General features: G+C 52.9%; 1 protein-coding gene across 10 annotated transcripts in view; it reads left to right on the top strand.

The window, feature by feature from the left end:
- BANP (BTG3 associated nuclear protein) overlaps positions 1-16833 on the top strand; it is a 69641-nt gene extending 52808 nt beyond the window's left edge. For 6 of the 10 annotated variants that reach the window (XM_081512003.1, XM_081512002.1, XM_081511999.1 and 3 more), the window contains 5 exons: positions 1571-1701; positions 3186-3248; positions 5144-5182; positions 14890-15033; positions 16196-16833. In XM_081512003.1, the coding sequence (XP_081368129.1) occupies positions 1571-1701; positions 3186-3248; positions 5144-5182; positions 14890-15033; positions 16196-16267 (449 nt within the window). In that variant the 3' untranslated portion in view covers positions 16268-16833. Of the gene's footprint in view, positions 1-1570; positions 1702-3185; positions 3249-5143; positions 5183-14889; positions 15130-16195 lie in introns of all 10 variants that reach the window. The other 4 variants (XM_081512001.1, XM_081511998.1, XM_081511995.1 and 1 more) reach the window with 1 other exon arrangement.
- Positions 16834-17740: the final 907 nt, after the last annotated feature.

Genomic DNA, 17740 nt, shown 5'->3' with positions numbered 1-17740 from the left:
GGTCGCAGGGAACCAGCTCCCAACCTTGTGTCTCTCTGGACATGGAGGAGCACCAGCCACCAGCCAGACGTGGGGGCAAGGCCTCTGAGGGGCTCCTCTTTCTGTGTCTCTCTGCTGGGAGCAGGGTGGGGGGGTCTTCCCTCAGCAGGAAGCCTTGTCTCCTGTCACTTGCCATAATTCTTGGATTGTTCTTGGATCGCAAGCAGGTAACCGAGGCCTGTTTTTGCACTGGATTTTGATATCAATATAGATTATAAAACATGGATTTAAGTTTGTTTTCATGAAGTTGCATGCTTGTAGAGAGTTATTGATTGTGTGGTTAGTTTAGTAACTTTAATTTGAGGTTTCTGATGTGTTTCACATGTTAGCATTTTAATGCTGTTATATTGTAAGTTTTTAAAAGGTAGTCAGTGAAGTCTATACCATGTCAGGTTGATATGCACCATTAAGCTATCAAAAGTGCATGAAAAGTCTGTTCTTCGAGAATTAGATGTTTCATATCTTTTTTTCCTTCCATTCATGTCTGTATTCCACTTCTCAAGGAATTTCACTCTAATATGTCTTTATCTTTAGAAGTTTTTTGAGTAATCCATTCTTAGAAAGTGAAAGTCGCTCAGTCGTGTCCAACTCTTTGCAACCCCATGGAGACTATCCAGTCCATGGAATTCTCCAGGCCAGAATACTAGAGTGGGTAACCTTTCCCTTCTCTAGGGGATCTTCCCAACCCAGGAATCAAACCAGAGTCTCCCGCGTTGCAGGCAGATTCTTTATCAACTGAGCTATCAGGGAAGCCCTAATCCAGTCTTTATAACAAAAATATGTATGTACATTGATAATTAAAATTTTTTCTGAATCCTAATGTTGTAAGTGTATAAGAAAATTCTCCTGGTTGAGATAGCATTGCGATTAAAAGTGGTACACATGAAAACAAACGTGTCTCATTTTGGGTTAAACATGGAAAGTACACTATTATTGGGCTTCCCTGGTAGCTCAGCAATAAAGAATCTGCCTGCAATACAGGAGACCTGGACTCGATCCCTGGGCCAGGAAGATCCCCTGGAGGAGGAAATGGCAACCCACTCTAGTATTCTTGGCTGGAGAATCTCATGGACAGGGGAGCCTGACAGGCTATAGTCCATGGCATTGCAAAGAGTTGGACATAACTCAGCAACTAACCAACAACAAAACTTTTATTGAAAACGTACCTTTAATTGAGCTGGTGGGGCTTTTCCCCCAAATAATCCATGGACCAATCCTACTTTGGGCTGGTCTGAAACAGAGTTTAGTGTCTACTTTCTTCCCGTTTTTCATTTTTGTTGCTTCATCTGAGGAGCTTCACTTATACCCAGTGGGTGGCTGGGAACTTACCCTGTTCGGGGGTGGTCAGGTCTTCATTTCTGTCCACACGTCAGAAATCTCTGCCGTATGAAAAGCTGCTGCTCGTGACACTGCACATCCAGGAACTGCCAAGTCCAGGATGGAGAGCTCCCCCTTCCTCCCTGTGGGGACAGAAGGCAGAGGTGGGCTTAGTCTGGGCTGATCTCTCAGGCTCGTGTGTACCTCCTCACAGAGACCATGATGAGCACGCCGCCACCCACCGGTGAGCTGCAGCAGCCGCCCCCACAGGCCCTGCACTACGCCCTGGCCAACGCCCAGCAAGTCCAGATCCACCAGATTGGGGAGGACGGGCAGGTCCAAGTAGTACGTACTTCTCGCCAGTCTCCTCTCGTGGGCGGGAGGGGAGGGGAGGGCAGGGGGCATGACCAGCTTTCCCTGCAGTTCTGGACCCCGCTGACAGCTTGGGGGAGGGGTCCAGTGCCAAGTCAAAGCAGAAGCAGTCAGGGTAGGCCTCCTACAGCTCACAGATACCCACCCCTTGTGGTCCCTGCAACTCTGTGCTTCTGCCTGTCTTCCTGGGGGCACCATGATGTGTCCTAGGTATTTCCTCAGCTCAGAAGCACGGGCAGCCTGTACTGAGGGCCAGCGGAGGAAGCTGGAGGCCTTAGCGTATAGCTTCTTTGGATTGGGTGACAAGTGTCCCTCGACGTGGTGCCCAGCCCACCCTGCCCGCCTGGCCCTGCCTTGTGTGCTGCTGGCCCAGGTGGACATCCCTCCCAACCCTTCGTGGGTCCTGTGGCCAAGGAGAGTGGGCAGGAACTCCCTGGGGATGCTGGGGGTGCTTTGTCACCCAGCCTCCTCGCTGGCAGGCTCGTGGCAGGGCGGCTTCCTGGACACCTGGTTAGATGCCGCACTCCACACACCATCCAGAGAGGGAGAGCTTCCTGAGAGCACAGGGGCACTTGTGAGGGGCGTGTCTTCTTCTAAGGCGGATGGAGTAGCTACAAACAGTGGTTCTTTGTTTAGCTGACAGTCCCAGAGGCAGTGACTCTTAGCTCATTAGTGAGGAAGCTCTCTGAAAGGATTCCAGAGTAGATAACTGTGATGCAGGATTTACATAGACGTGGTAACATGAAAGCCACAGAGAAATCTTCAGTGGTTTATTTTTAGGCCCATTTTGATAAAGGTAGAATTCTAAATAAGATAATGGATATTCACTTCATCGAGCAAAGTTAAGATTTACAGTAATAATTTGTCTGCCTGTACCTGCAGACGTTTTAGTTGGAGTCTTTGATTCTTTGGAACAATATTGATTAATGTTTACTTCAGCTGTTTACATAGTCATTGAGTTAAAGAGTTGACTGACCTGTTCTGTGTGTGGACACGTGTACAATGGCCACCCACCTTTCTAGTCATGCTGCTGTGTGGCCTTGTGCACCCCCAGGTTACTAGGGGCCCTTCCTGAAAGTCCACAGTTTCTGGTCCCTCCCAGTTGATAGTATGGTTTAAAAAAAAAAACAACTTTTTTTCCAGTTTTCTGGAAAATTTTGGTTTCTCCTCTTTTCTGTGTGTCCTTCACATTCTTAAATTTGCTCGTTTAGTGACATTTAAAGATTCAGCAGAGTTTTCCTAGGCCTTGCTGCCCCTTTAAGAATGACTGCAAAGTGTTACGTGTTACGGTCTTAAAGTGGTCCTTTGGGAGGCGGGTCAGTAGCTCACACAGTGCTTTGTGACCCTGGCCGCTCCTGCCTCCACTGTCTTGTCCTGAGCTGTGAGGGTGAGTTAGGAGCGAGCGTCTCCTGTCTGCCCTGATGCTTCCTGTGTCTTCTCTTCTGCGGATCCCACAGGGCCACCTACACATCGCCCAGGTGCCTCAGGGGGAGCAGGTGCAGATCACGCAGGACAGTGAGGTGAGTCCGCCAGCCCGCCCGGGGCCCACAGGCCCCCTGCACTCCGACCTCTGCAGTACGCACGACCACTGGGCTGCCCCAGGCGACACGGGCGTCCAGCAGGGACCCCCTGACGGGCACAGACTTAAGACCCGCCTGCCCTCCGGGCCTTCCTGCCCTGGCTGCGCCTGTGGCCGTCAGGGTTTGTTTCTGGACCCTTGCTGTATGGAGGCTTTTGCTCCTGGCAAGCTACCCTCTGGACTGCTGTCTCGTCTGAGATGCAGACCTTCCTGCACTCCAGCCCAGGGGTGGGAGGAGCATAAGAGGGTTGCCCCAGACTGCCGCTTCACCGTCCTCCCCACTGATCTCAGCTCCCTCTGCCCGAGGGGCTGGTACCCGCCTTGAGGGGGTGGGAGTCCCGTGAGAGAGTACATGTAGGCCTGTGAGCTGCCTCGCAGCTTTCTCTGGGCCTGCCCTGGCCACCCATCCTGGCCTCTTCCCACTGGCGTCCTCCTTACTGCTACCCGTAGTAAGGATGGAGGCGGGGGCTTCCAGATGCACGCCTGCCCTCTGTGTCCATGGCGGCTGCCACGGGGTGCCTGGCTTGGGAAGGTCAGCTCGATGCCCACCTTCTTCCCAAAGGAGAGGCTGAAGGGCTGGGGCTGGGGGCTGTCCACTCTGGCCAGCGTGGTTTCCTCCGCCTTGTCCAGGACCCTGGACCCACACCCTAGCTTTTGCCTCTTGACCTTTGTGCCCAGTGTGGGTGGAGCTGAGGGACGGGCTTTCTTCCTGCTTCAGGGCTATTGCCCCTCTAACCTCTGGGTCCCATGTCCTGGGAGAGTCCTGTGGGCCTGCTGGCTCAACATTCTTAAGGGGGCGTCTGTGATCTCACACAGAGCAGCAGGTTGTCGGGGCTGGGGTAGGGGAGCAGGCTGCAAGCTAAGCAGGGACACCCCCAGGAGTCTGGGGGCGTCCCTGTACTGGGCACGGGTGAGGGGCCACACCCACAGAGGGCCAGGCATCCACCAGCTCACCTGCCTTGCCACCTCCCTCGATGGGGTCTCTTGAAGGAAAACTGCAAGGGTGGGAAAAGGAGGAAGCAAAGTGCATTGCTTTTATATTTTTTCTGCTAAAAATTCACTAGAGTACTTCTGAATTTCAATTTTTATTATCAATTTTACTCACTTTTCCTCCAGTTTCCTTAACTGAATCTTTCGTCTGTAGAACCTAGTGTTTTTTGCTTCCATTAGGAATTGGGTGCACTGAATTAGAAGCAATTGCTGATAGTATAATGATTTCTTTGTAATAAGTTACAGCATGCAGTTAGTCGTCTTATCACATTAAAACCTTACCTTGTTCATTTAAAAATTAGGTAATTATTTTGTCAAAATGAGGATATCCATAGAGAGATGTTTAGCAGAGCCTGCCAGACTTAAAGCAACTATTTTTGTAAACAAATGAAAAGGGATTTCCAGCTGATGAGATCCTGCTATACGTGTGGTCTGGTTAATTGCGTTGTGTCCCATAGGTTTCCTGGTTGCAGTAATGCCATGTGATGTGTCAGGTATCTCGTGGGGAGTATGGGACCTCTCTGGGCTACTTTAAATTCTTCTTGTGAGTCTAAGATTGGTTCCAAGTAAAAAGTAGAAGAAAATAACATTTTCATTTGGAATCAGTTTTGGGGGTTAGGTACAATGTTTTTTAATTGATTTGCTTTGTTTTTGTAAGAAAAAATAGTATTTGTAAATGTAGCTTAAGTATTTTGAGGTTTTTATGGCTATGGAGGATTGTGTTTTTATAGAATGGATGTTAAGGGTCTTGCTGATTCTTACAAATGGCCTGGGGACGTTCCTGCCTCTGTCTCTTGAGTCTTGAAGCATTGTTGTTGATTGCCTTTATTTTCATCCGTTTTGCAGGGCAATCTACAGATACACCACGTGGGACAGGATGGGCAGGTAAGTGCTCACTTGTGGTGGGCCCCAGCTCGTGTTGCTGTGGGCAGGGAGGGGCTTGTTGACGGCGGGGTCCTGGGCCGCTGTGCAGTCTCTGTCTGCCACTATAAGGCAGGTTTTGTTCCCGTTTATTTCTGTCAAACTCCAACCGCTGCTGTTTTCTTCTGGTCCTGAGAGAAAGACACTGAAACCCTCAGTGAGCTCACCTGATGTGAACTGTCCAGAGCTGTGGAGTCCCCAGGCCACCTAGAGGCCCAGGGGGCTGCTCTATCTAGGGCTCCTCCTGGGGCTGAAGCTGGACTGTCCCCCCAACCCCTTGGTCCTCATGCAGGCTCCCCGCGTGGCCTGGGGCCTCACAGCATGGTGGCAGGGCCCCCAGGGGATGTGACCAGCTTGTGAGAGCTGTGACGCAGACACGCAGGCCCCAAGGTGACCACGCTCTGGAGGGCAGTGTGGGCTGTCTGTGTCCTGCTCTGAATTGGGGGGACAAACTGTGAGGTGGTCAGCAGGGAGGCATGCGACATCCCTCGGCACCCATGCTGGGCCCCATGTGGCTTGACTGTGAGCTGCTGAAGGGCAGGGCTGTGTCCTTCCTGTAGAGGCAGGGTCCTGCCTGAGTACCAGGAGAGGCCTGGCAGATTCCCATGGAGATGGTTGCTGGGTGATTCACGCATCAGAAGCCCTGAAAGGGAGCCTCCCGCTCAGGCTGGTGGGTTGGTGGTTAGCCTATCAGCCCTACCATCAACCTCAGCCCACCTGAGTGGCATAAAACCCGCATTGAGAAACTTGACACGACTATGAACTATGTGCTTTGTTGTTGAGGCAACTTGGCAGATGGAAAAAGTTGGGTGCATTTTTAATGATTAGAGTGTATCGTTAAGATTTTGTTGAACTGTTGTTGTTCAGTTGCTCAGTTGTGTCCAGGGACTGCAGCACGGCAGGTTTCCCTGTCCTGCACCATCTCCGGGAGCTTGCTCAAACTCACTTCTGTTGAGTTGGTGATGCCATCCAACCATCTCATCTTCTGTCGTCCCATTCTTCTCCTGTCTTCAGTCTTTGCTAGCATCAGGGTGTTTTCTAATGCGTTGGCTCTTTACATCAGGTGGCCAAAGTGTTGGAGCTTCAGCTTTAGCATCAATCCTTCCAGTGAATATTCAGGATTGATTTCCTTTAGGGTTGGCTGTTCATCTCCTGGCTGTCTACGGGATTTGCAAGTGTCTTCTCCAGCACCACAGTTCAAAAGCATCAGTTCTTCAGTGCTCAGCCTTTTTTATGGTCCACCTCTCACAGCCATACATGAGTACTGGAAAAACTATAGCTTTGACTAGATAGACCTTTGTTGGCAAAGTAATGTCTTTGCTTTTCAATACGTCGTTTAGGTTTCTTATAGCTTTTCTTCCAAGGAGCAAGCATCTTTTAATTTCGTGGCTGCAGTAACCATCTGCAGTGATTTTGGAGCCCAAGAAAATAAAGTCTCTCACTGTTTCCATTGTTTCCCCATCTATTTGCCATGAAGTGATGGGACCAGATGCCATGATCTTACTTTTTTGAACGTTGAGTTTTAAGCCAGCTTTTTCACTCTCGTCTCACCTTCATCAAGAGGCTCTTTAGTTCCTCTTTGCTTTAGTCTTAAGATGTCCTTTTCTGCATTAAAAAATTGAGATTTTAAGAAATCTAGAGTTATACAATTTCTGAGGTACGTTTTGCATTCTGTTCATAGAATGGGAGTTTAAGAAAACAAAGCAAAGACCCCAGCATTTATTTGTGTGACTAAAAGTTGTGCTCCTGAGCAGGCTGTTTGGAAGAGGCGCCTCTGTTTCCAGGGCTCATCAGCGCCCAAGGACAGTGTGTTCCTGGGAAGGCACTGGCGCCTTTGTCGTTTCGGTCAGTACCACTGTTGACTATGAAGTGTGTGAGGAAGGTAAGAGCAGACCTGTGGGCTGTTTCTTGCCGGTGACACCGTGCACTCAGCAGGTGCCTGGGTATGGAGCCAGGAGGTTTGTGGGTCAGGCGATTCTGACCTAGTGGGATGTCTCTACTCTGTCATCAGGTAGCATCGTATCTGTTGGAACATTTGAATCAGGTCCTATTTTTTGTCTGTATTTTGGAGATTTTTGCCACATGAGGAATCTTTAAAGACTGCAGTGTTAGTCATGCTCTTTATATTGGAAACCATGAAATGGTTTCATATTGTTTCAACTAGATGCGTATTTTGGTAGAACATTTTTATTTTTTTTACAGTTGTGGTTAACGTAATCTAAAATGTGTATGAAAAAGGTTTATGTGTGTCTGCAGGCTGAATGACATCAGGACACTTGGAAACCTGGGAGATGGGTGTGTTCTGGTAAGCCCATCTCTGTAGTGATGAATATGCCAGACACACACAAACATGTATACACACACACACACAGTTCACGTAGCTTACAGAAAATCAGGCTGCATGGTGATGTGTCCACGTTCCTCTTGTCTTGTATCTGTGAGATTTTGTCTTGGGATCTAGATAAACAGCTCTGGCATTCTTGAGACTCTAAAGCCTCTCTCGACATCTTTGGCTTTTGTGTGCGTCCTTATACTTTTGCTTAAAAGTGAATTTCAGTAGCTTTCAGAATTTTTTCCGTAAAACAAGGCCTTATAAACCCAGCTGGGAAAAAGATTAGAAGAGATGGGAAGTATCCAACATTTTATGTGTAGATCTTTTTTGGAGTGGATGAGAAGAAGGGTTGTGTGTGTGTGTGTGTGTGGGGGGTGGTATGGTGTGTGTGCAGGGCCCTTTATCTGTGGCGTTGGAGCAGTCTCTGCCATCCCTGGGGCTCCAGTCCACTGTTAATGGTCTGCGACACCTTGCCACCAGCATGCACTGTCGCTTCACTTCTAAGAAAAATGTTTCCTTCAAGAAAATGTGTTCCTGCCAAAACGCAGACACACATCTTGGAGAACCTAGGTAGCTTGGGATTAATCCCTCTTGGAAAAGCCTTCTCTACCAGAAACGATGGAAAATATAGTTTAATCTATAAAAGGTCAGATGCAGAGAAAATTTGGTGTTGACTCGTTCCCAGAAATATCCTAGAGAAGTCACAGAAGCATCTTCTGTGACTTCTGCGTCTTCTGTCTCACTGAGCGTGGCGCTGTGGGCCATCACCCTGCCTGAGGCAGCTGGCCCCGTCGGCCCTGGTGTTCTGCCCCCAGTTCCATTCCTCAGGAATCCTGGTCCCCTGAGGAGGCTTGGGACTGTGGGACGGTACCCAGCGCCCAGGATTCACCGTTCAGTGTCTCCTGGGCCTGTAGGCAGCAGGGAAGGCAGCTTCAGGCTGAGGGTAACTAGTTAGTACCCCTGGCATGTCAGTCTATGCCTGTCACCTGTCCCTGGAGTTGTGCCGAACAAGATGGTTTCAGGTTGGACAAGGCCAGGAGGAAGTTGACTGAAATTTGGGCTGGAAACCTACGGTAGTGCTTTTAAGAAGTTGCATGTTGTAGTTATTTATGTACATGTTTCCAGTATTGTAGGTTGTTGGAATCACATGGTCTTTGGAGGCTCATGTTGGTTGAGGCCAAGTAGCTTTACAGTAAAACCCCCAAGGCTCTTCCTGTTGTTGGATGATCGCCCACGGCCCTGAACCCCTTTGGTCGAATCTCACCTCAAAGGCTTTGACTCCAGACAGTCAAGGGAGGAGAGACAGGCCTTTCAAATTAGAGAATCATTTCTGATCCATTTTATCATTTTCAAATATATGTTTGAAATGTTCAATTAAATAGCTTTGATTCCATTAGATCGAAACTTTATTCATTTCTGTTCTTCACCCACCCACTGTAGTGTGACTTTTCAGCACTCAGTGATTGCTTGTTGGTGAGTGAGTGCAGTAGCATTAGTTAACTGTAAGATACCTGTTGGTTGAAAGCATTTTGCTACACTTTTGTTTTTAAGCCATTTAAAAACACACCATATGTCCATTGATGATTTTGCTGCTGCTGCTGCTGCTAAGTCGCTTCAGTCGTGTCCGACTCTGTGCGACCCCATAGACGGCAGCCCACCAGGCTCCCCCGTCCCTGGGATTCCCCAGGCAAGAATACTGGAGTGGGTTGCCATTTCCTTCTCCAATTGATGATTTTAGACATGAGTTATTACCTGGAAATGTACAGAGGAGAGCTTACCTGAAACTCACAGCTCAGTAGGCTGAAAAATGGTGACTTCTGAGTAATTCCAAATTTGTTTTCAGTGCGGCCCAAGTTGTAAAGCTTTTTCTGCACAGGAAGGCTTGGTGATTTCTCTGGAGTCTTCTGAAGCTCTTTTGTCCCTGCCTGTTATCTGAGAGGGGCCTGTGGGCAATGGAGCCCATGCTGGTGCTGGGCCGGCGTCCTGGCGTTTGGGTGACAGCACAGAGCAGCTAAGGATCCTTCCCCAAGAATTTTGCTCCAGACGCCGTCAGGGAGCTGCTATCCTCCAGAACGAAGTGAGATACCGTCTTGCTCCACAAGCTGACTCTCTGTTTCTGGTTTGGCGGAGGGTGGGTGGAAGCCGAGCCCTCTGACGGGGCTGCCCCATGAAGTGCTGGCTGTCTCTCCACACGGTTCACTTCTTTACAGTCAGGGGGACGGGAGATGGGAGGTGCTGTGGGGACGTGTCCCTCCTGTCTGCCAGGCCCCAGCAGACTCCAGGCGCCATGACCGTCCATGGGGTAGACACTGGAGGGCGGTTCTCCATCCTCTTAGCATGGGTGTGTCTGGACTTGGGGGCAGTCTCAAGGGGGGTGGCTGCCTTGCGCGCAGCGTCTGAGGTTAGACAGTGGGCTCGGGCACGTGGGGTCTGGAGTTGGCGCTGGGCTGCCCCACGCCGGGGGGAATGGGACCACTTGAGGGACTGTGGTGTGAGAGCCGAGTTCTCACAGGGCCGGGACGTGAGGGCACCCTCGAGCCGTGGGGCAGCAGTCACTGCAGTAGAGCAACCTTCCAGGCACAGTGTCACTTCCCACTTTTTCCCTCACTTTGTGAGTGAACCTCGGAGTTCTCTTGAGGTTAACTTCACTGTGTGTGTGAGGAATCATGCCTCTAGAAATCAGGGCACAGTGTGATCAGGGTGCCCAGGCACGACACTAAAGCCGCTGCTCTGATGGAGCTGGAGTCGGCGGGAACCATCTTGCCGGTTGTGTCCCCACATGGTTTCCTCAATGTGCACGTGGGGTGGGGCCCTGTGTCTCGCCTCCTCCTGGGGAGCATTGAGCCCTCATGGACCCCACCCCACAGCCTCATCTAACCCATCTCCACTTGCCAGCATGGTGGATCGTTAGGCTTCTGGGATAGAAGGACTCCAGAGCACCCGTCTGCCTCAGGAGGGATGTGGGACATGGGGCAGTACTGCTTGGGGGCAGAACGGGGTTCAGGGTGCTTCGGCCCAGAGACCTATTTGACCGTGTATGTCACATCAGATGTGGCCTCTGGTGGGCGGGCTCCTCCTGGGGGGCAGGGGCAGGCGAGGCGGCTGGGGGGTTGTTGAGCAGACTCCGGGGTGGGGTGGGGTGGGCAGTCTTCTGGCAGGGTGGGGCAGGCTCCCAGGGCACTGCAGCTCCCAGGGCTCCCAGGGGTGGAGCTGATCCCAGTGGCCATCACTCAGTGGGTCGTTTGCTGAGTGCTCCTTGCTGACTTGAATGCGGTAAGAAGATTGTACCACCTCTTTTAGAAGTTCTTTCTTGTCCCATCGCAGTAAACCCAACAGTCATTTTCGTGGTTCTTCGCAGTGAGTTTTCCAAATGAAAGAAGGAAATGGTAGGAGCCGAGTACACAGTTGAGGGGCAGGGGAGGCCTGAGCTCTGCTTCCTGGTCGTCTGCATCCTCGGTGGGCGTTTTAGCCGTGAGGGTGACAGTGGGCACCCTCTCCCTCCCCAGGGGACAGGGTAGATCACTTACATATGTAATTAAAGCCTGTCTTGTTTTCCTGCTCCATCTTTCCCACTTCCTACCCACCCCACCTGCCCCTTCTAGAAGCCCGAGGCCTGGCGCCCACGGGGAGGTGTCGGCCATGGACTTGACTCTGGCTGAGTTGTTCCACCCTCTCTCCCCTCTTGCCCCCCACTTGACTGGACAGTCTTTAGACTGATGGTTAAGATTTGTTCCCAGGGATGCTGCCCTCTGAAATGGTGGGCTGGATACCACGTGTCTGTAGACTTGCGTTTTTGCTTTCTTGTGTTTTTTTAGGCTTTGTCTTCCTGCCCCCAAACTGTGTTTGAGGCTCAGGCTCCGATGCTGCAAGGAGGCACAGAGCAGAGGGCACAGGCTGCTTGTCCTGCCCTGTGGTGCCGAGACTGGGTCCCTGGGGCATCTCCCATCGCCAGGGCTATAAATCTGGCTCCTACTGCTGGCCTGTCAGCTCCAGAAGTGCCAGGTTGCCAGCCCGGCCGTAGGATGAGTCCTAAAGCGTTGGGTCCATGGTCTGGAGCCTCGACTCCTGTGAGGAATCTCCAGGCTGGGCCTCACTCTGCAGGCTCCAGGAACACATAGGGAGTGCTGTTCGCTCTTTCTCTTTGGTTCTGTCTGTGTCCACTGGGGTTCCTTGGAGGTTGTGCTGGTGTCTGACCATCCTGGGCAGGAACTCAAAGAGGGATCCAAGGTAGGGGCTTCGTGTTCTCGTCCTCGGGTTTAGAAGCTTAGGAATTGTTATTTATTTTTGGCATTTGCTGTACAAAGGTATGAAATAGATTTTGTGCCGCTGGGTCCCCTGGCCGGTTGTCGGTTTGGGGCGTCTTCCTCTCGCCTCCTTGTCTTTCTGTCATGGGAAAAGCTGCTCTTTGAATTAACGTCCAGATTTGGAGAAATCCACTGGTTGAGTTGATTGCATTACCTTAACCAGCTGGGTTCAAGCAGAAATGCAGACACCGGTCGGCGACCTTGGCTCCTCCAGGCGGCCTTGGGTGTGGGGTCTCAGCCTGTTTCTGGTCACACATCGAAGCTGAAAGCCTGTCCTCTGAGTGCTTGAGGGTTTTCTGGTTGGTTTGTGTTTTTGGGTTGTATGTGTGTGTCTGGGTGGGTTCTTGGTTGGGTTCACAATTTTGTTTCTAAATATTACTGTAAAGTCCTTGGGTTCCTTGCATTTATTTTAGATTTTGCGCCAGTTTCGCATTATCTCAGTTGGGTATTAAACAGAGTTTCAGAATTGGCAGAATATAGAGGAGAACCAGATGTGTACACTCCAAAAAACAGTGCTGGTAGATCCAGGGTTCCCTCGGTTGGCTGCTCCACATCCATGCCCTGTGCCATTTTACTTTGGTCTGAAAATAAAGGGCTCTGATCCAGAAACACGCAGGAAGCTTGCGACCGAGGCCAGTTAGGTGGCATGAGCCACACCCGAGTCCACACAGGCATGTCTCCGTGGCCCTGGGGCTCCCACTCCCAGTCCAGCCCCGGGAGCCTGGCATGCTGCTCCTGGCTGCTGTCCCGGGAGTTCACTGCTGCCCAGTTAGATGTTCCTGCAGGCCCTGCCCCCACCCCGCCCTGCGGCCTGCAAGCAGGAAGGAGCCACAGCTTGCCGCTGGGAGACGTGGGAGCTGGTCCAGGTGTGCTGGGCCTTCGCCTTCTGGCAGGACTTCTGACTGCGGGCTGGTCCCCTGCCAGAGCGAGGCCCCCAGCTGGTGTCCAGTGGGCTTACGGCCTTGGGTGCTGTGGGGATCCTGCTGCTTTGAGCTAAAGACTTGACGTCAGCGGGCGTCCTCATCACCCGTTAGGATCCAGGTCAGCACATCCCGTCCCTGCTGGACTGAGTTTCAGGAGACTGCACGGCCCAGCCCAGGGTGTCTGTGCAGTTGGTCTGCAAAGCACTTTGTTCTGTTTGTCCTCCCAGGAGAAGTGCCCTGCTCCCAGCGCTGTGACTGTTAGAGGGGTGTCCACCCCTCCCCCTCCCTTAGGAGAGGCTCGGGCTGCAGAACTCCCTGAGGCCCTTTGAGTTGTCCTTTGTGGGGGTCGTGCAGGCCCCATGCTGGCCCAGTGTGCTTCCTGGCAGAGCTGTGGTATCCTAGCTCCTGGCGTGGGGCACCTGCCAGAGCTGTAGGGCCAGTAGGGGCAGGGAGCATCGCAGAGCCAGCTTCCTGACCACTCCTCACAGCCTGCTCCTGTCCCAGTCCTGTCCGGCTTTGAGAAGATGTGTTCTTAAGTCGGGGGTGGATGGCACAGCTGGGTTCCTCATGGGGCCGCCCTCCCTGCGGGAGGCACTGTCATCACCCCTCTTTATGTGCAGGGATATGTGCCACGTGACCCCTAGATCATGCCTGCAACAGCAGATAGTACCTAACCCATGCTGCATTCTTCCTGTGCGTGCACACCTGTGTGACGTCTAATCTGTAAATCAGGTGCAGTGAGAGAACCTCATGTGGCCAGCATTGCTGCTCTGGGGCTTCGGGGCCCTTGTGAAGTAGGAGAAGCCTGTGACCCCTCGACAGTTGAGACACTACTGAGTGCTCACGGGGCGGGGGGACTCAAGGTCAAAGGTCAGAATGGTGCAGGGTGTCCTCTCAGGGCTCAAAACAGCAAACCTTAGGACACTTTTATTTCTGGAATTTCCCCTTTAATATTTCTGGACCGCGGTTGATCGCAGGTAACTGAAACCTGGGATGAGAAGGCAGCTTGGTGGGTGGAGCAGACCTGGAGACCGGGACACCAGGCGTTCCCTGGTAGAGCGACAGAGGCTAGCCTGGTGGTGCCTTTGCTCCAGGCTTGCTCATCTCACATGAGAAGCAGGCCCTCCTTCCCAAGGGAGTCAGAGCTGCTATTCCCGTGGAGACGCTTGTCTCCATCACTGCCCTCGCCCCCCGACCTGGGTAACAGACCCCTCCCTGCACTTTTTGGGGGCCGGGGATGGTGCCGAGAGCGGCTTTCTTGGAAGAGTCTGGAGGGCCTGCAAGGTAAGGGTTCAACTCATTCCTGAGGTGCTTATCAAGACCAAACCAGCGTGGGAATGTTTCAAGGGCATGGTGTTTGGAATGAATTCCCAGTTGAGAACATTTTACTTTTTTTATTTTTATTTACCCTCTAGGCTGGTAATGGGCCTGCCTTCCTTATTATAAATGTTGCATGTTTAGATTCTGGGGTTTCTGACTTTGTAATTCTTAAGATTTAATCAGCTGTGCAGATCGTGTGAAAAGTCACTTTATTGGCAGTGCCGAGAGGAAAAGCTCTCTGTTAGAGTACCACAGATGCCTTCCGTCTGTAGGGGTGGTAGCTCGTCACCAGGACCAGAGTGCCATGATTTCATAAGTTTCATTAAAAGATAGTTTTTGACTTGACTTTAAATTCATATATTAAGGCATCTTTTACCAGGACCACAGCAACAAAACCAGGACGACGGCATAACACCTAATGTGTGTGGTCAAGTCCAGGACCCGCAGGGGGCGAGGTCAGGGCACGAGACTTACAGGGGTGGCAGCAAGGGGGACCGGCTCACAGAGCATCCCTGCACAGAGCGAGTGCCAGCTGAGCGATGCCAGCGTGGCGTGTCTGCACTGCCCGACTCACGCTCACTCGGCAGCTTGTCCGTCCCCCACACCTCAGGCAGGTTGCTGTGGGATTCAGGGCCCGCTGATTGCACGCCTGTTTCTGCCCCAGCTCCTGCCAGTGTGACTCCAGGCTGGGGCTCTAGAAGTCTCCAGGATGCAGCTGCACGTTTGAATCCTTGTTGCTCAGTTGCTGAGTCCTGTCCTCTGTGCTGATGCGAGTCTCCTCTGTGTCTCCAGGTGCTCCAGGGGGCCCAGCTGATAGCCGTGGCTTCTTCGGACCCGGCTGCCACGGGGGTGGACGGCTCACCGCTCCAGGGCAGCGACATCCAGGTCCAGTATGTCCAGCTGGCGCCAGTGACCGACCACACTGCTGCGGCCCAGGTGGGTCCTCCCTTCGGGAAGTGCACAGGGCCCGGGGCTCCTGCAGGTGTGGACACGCTTGGGCCTTTCTACCTCGGACCTTCTTCCGTGAGGAAGGTAAGTGACCGTGAGAGGTGCCCGTGTGGACCTAGGCGCTCACTTGGGATTCTGTCTCTCGTAAGTGCCTGAAAGTGTGAAGGTGAGAAGTCGGTTCCTGGCCCAGGGACCAGCTTGAAACCAGTTCTTGAGATACTCTCAGGCACGTGTTTACCTATGAGTTTAGAAGCCAAATCAAGTATACCTGAGGCCTTGCTGTTCCTCGGGTCGGGGCAGGGCCAGCCCAGAGTCTGAGGTCCTGCAGGCCCACGTGTGGGTTTGTAACCCCCAGTGATGGTGCTTGGTCAGGAGACCATCATGGCCTCCCCTGGGTCTGGGGGAGCCAGACCTGGACCCCCGTGTGGTGCCCAAGCCCGTAGGACAGGCAGAATCATTGGGGTCTGTCAGAGCGTGGTCAGGCTCAGGCCTCTGGGCCGGGGGTGACATGGGTGTGCTCTCCTCAGCGTCCTCAAACCCAGCCCCTCTGGAGGAGGCCTGTGCTGAGCCCTTGGGCGGGCAGACACCCCCACTCCCCCCACCCCCACTATTGGGAAACACTGTTGTGTCCATGGGACGTTTGCACTGAGAGCACAGCCTTGAGCCACAGTCGGAGGAGCAGCGCCAGCCCCACCAGAGACTCTGCCTCTCCTGTGTGGCCCCAGGACCCATCCAGCTAAAATTCCTGCCAGGGGAGCCCACCTGCATACCTTTGACCAATGGCTTAGGGAGTCTGATAAACCACCAGGCCGTCTCTATCTGGGAGCCCCATTCTTGGTGGCCGAGACGTGTGGTCAGTGACTTATTCTAAGATTGTATTTTTCCCTTTGAATTATCTTAAACCTGTGAATATGCTGACCACTTGGAGGGTACCCCCAGTGAGAAGCAGGATGGGAATGGAACCCAGTGCTGGTGGGGGCGGGGGGGGGGCAAAGCGGAGGCCCCACAGAGGGACCTCGGCGTCCCCGGATCTGTCAGTGCCTGGGCCACCAGCCCAGGTGTATGTTCTACTCTGTGCCTGAAAACCACGCATGTCTGTGACCGGGTGTGGCCTGGGCCCTTTGATGGAAAGCCCTCTCCCCTTTTGCAGGCGGCTGACGCCCTGCAGCCCACCCTGCAGCCCGAGATGCAGCTGGAGCACGGGGCCATCCAGATCCAGTGAGGCTGCTGACCCGCCCAGACCCGAGCCATGCCGCCGCTGCGTGCTGACCCTTGCACGCTGGCCCCTGCCACCCACACCGTTCACACGCGCCCGCCCCTCGGCTTCGCACGGGAGGGGCCCGCCCGCGTGCTGCCCTAGTGCATCTGAGCGCCCGGCCGCGGGGAGAGTGCCCTGGGAAACAAAGACAACGGTAGCCCCTGCCGCCCCCGCCCGGAGACCCTGTTTCTTTTGATCTCCCCGCACGTCCAGGGAAGGAGCGGGAAGCACAGTGCAGTTGCGTCAAGTGCACGCCGGAAATCAAGAACTGCGATATTTTTCTCTGTTCAAACAGCTTTTTTTAATTTGCTATGGTGTTTATAACAAAAAAGAAAACCGAAAAAAAAATGGAGTAGCAGAAACCTTTTGCTGTGTGCTCTGTTCAGTGTAACAAGATAGATGTTCACAGAAGACAACTAATGATTTTGATGGAGACATTGCTTACCTACTTTTTTAGGGGGATGGATGCGCTCAGCGCTGTAATTGTGCATTTCTAATGAAATAAATGAAATAAAATGTATTTATGACCATGGCAGCTGTCGCATCGTTTCCTCCTGGGAGCTGCCCACCCCCCCGCCCCCGAAGCCAGCCTTGCTTCTCCCTCTGGGCGCTCAGCATCACTCCAGGCCTGACACGGCCTCCTCCAGCCCCAGAACGTTCCAGCTCTGGGGGTCCTTAGAGGAAGTCGTGTCCGAAGGAGCCGTGTTGTGTATAAACAGGAAAGAGAAGGGCAGGAAAGGAAAGGAGCTCCACACAGAAGCCCCCGAGGGGGTTTGCATTAACCATGGCCAGCAGGTCTGGCCTGCTCTGCCTGTGCCGTCTGTTAGCTGGCGAAGTCCCCACAGTAGCTGTGCTCACTGACTCAGAACGTGGCCACGGCGCTGCTCCCGGGGAGCCTTCCTGGGTGTCCCCTCAGACCTGCCTTCTCCACCTGACCCCATGGGGTCCTGGGCTGGGTGATGCCGAGGCTCACTGTGGGCTGCAGACAGTCCAGGGCGGTGCCCACTGTGGCACAGCATCCCTGTGTTCCCTGTCCCCCTCTGTCCTCCAGGGACGGGCACTCGGAGGCCAGGCCTGAGGGGGGAAGTGGGAGGAAGGAGCTGGTGCAGGTAACATGTGTCTGATTCCAGAGGAGAGAACAGAAGGAGGTGACAGGTAAGGGGATTCGGGAAGCAGAGCAGATTCTGAGCAGAAACAGACAAAGCCACACCTGGACGTGCAGAACCTGGAAGACAGAGACAACGCAGAAGCAGCCAGAGAAGAAGGATGAGGGAGGGAACATCAGAAGCAGAAGCGTACAGAGAGAGGCTCCACGCAGAGTCGGGCTTTTAGTAGGACAGCTGTTGAGCAACGCAGGTGACAGTGTCTGTCTGGCCAGAGTTCCACCCCGAGGGGCGCACCCAGGAGAACGGACACCGTGTGTTGTACACAGGTACA

The sequence above is a fragment of the Giraffa tippelskirchi genome, chromosome 7 (genome assembly GCF_054371585.1).
Source record: "Giraffa tippelskirchi isolate mGirTip1 chromosome 7, T2T-mGirTip1v1.2.pri, whole genome shotgun sequence".
Taxonomy (NCBI): domain Eukaryota; kingdom Metazoa; phylum Chordata; class Mammalia; order Artiodactyla; family Giraffidae; genus Giraffa; species Giraffa tippelskirchi.
Note: the sequence above shows the minus strand (reverse complement) of the source record. Positions and strands in the feature narration are given on the sequence as shown.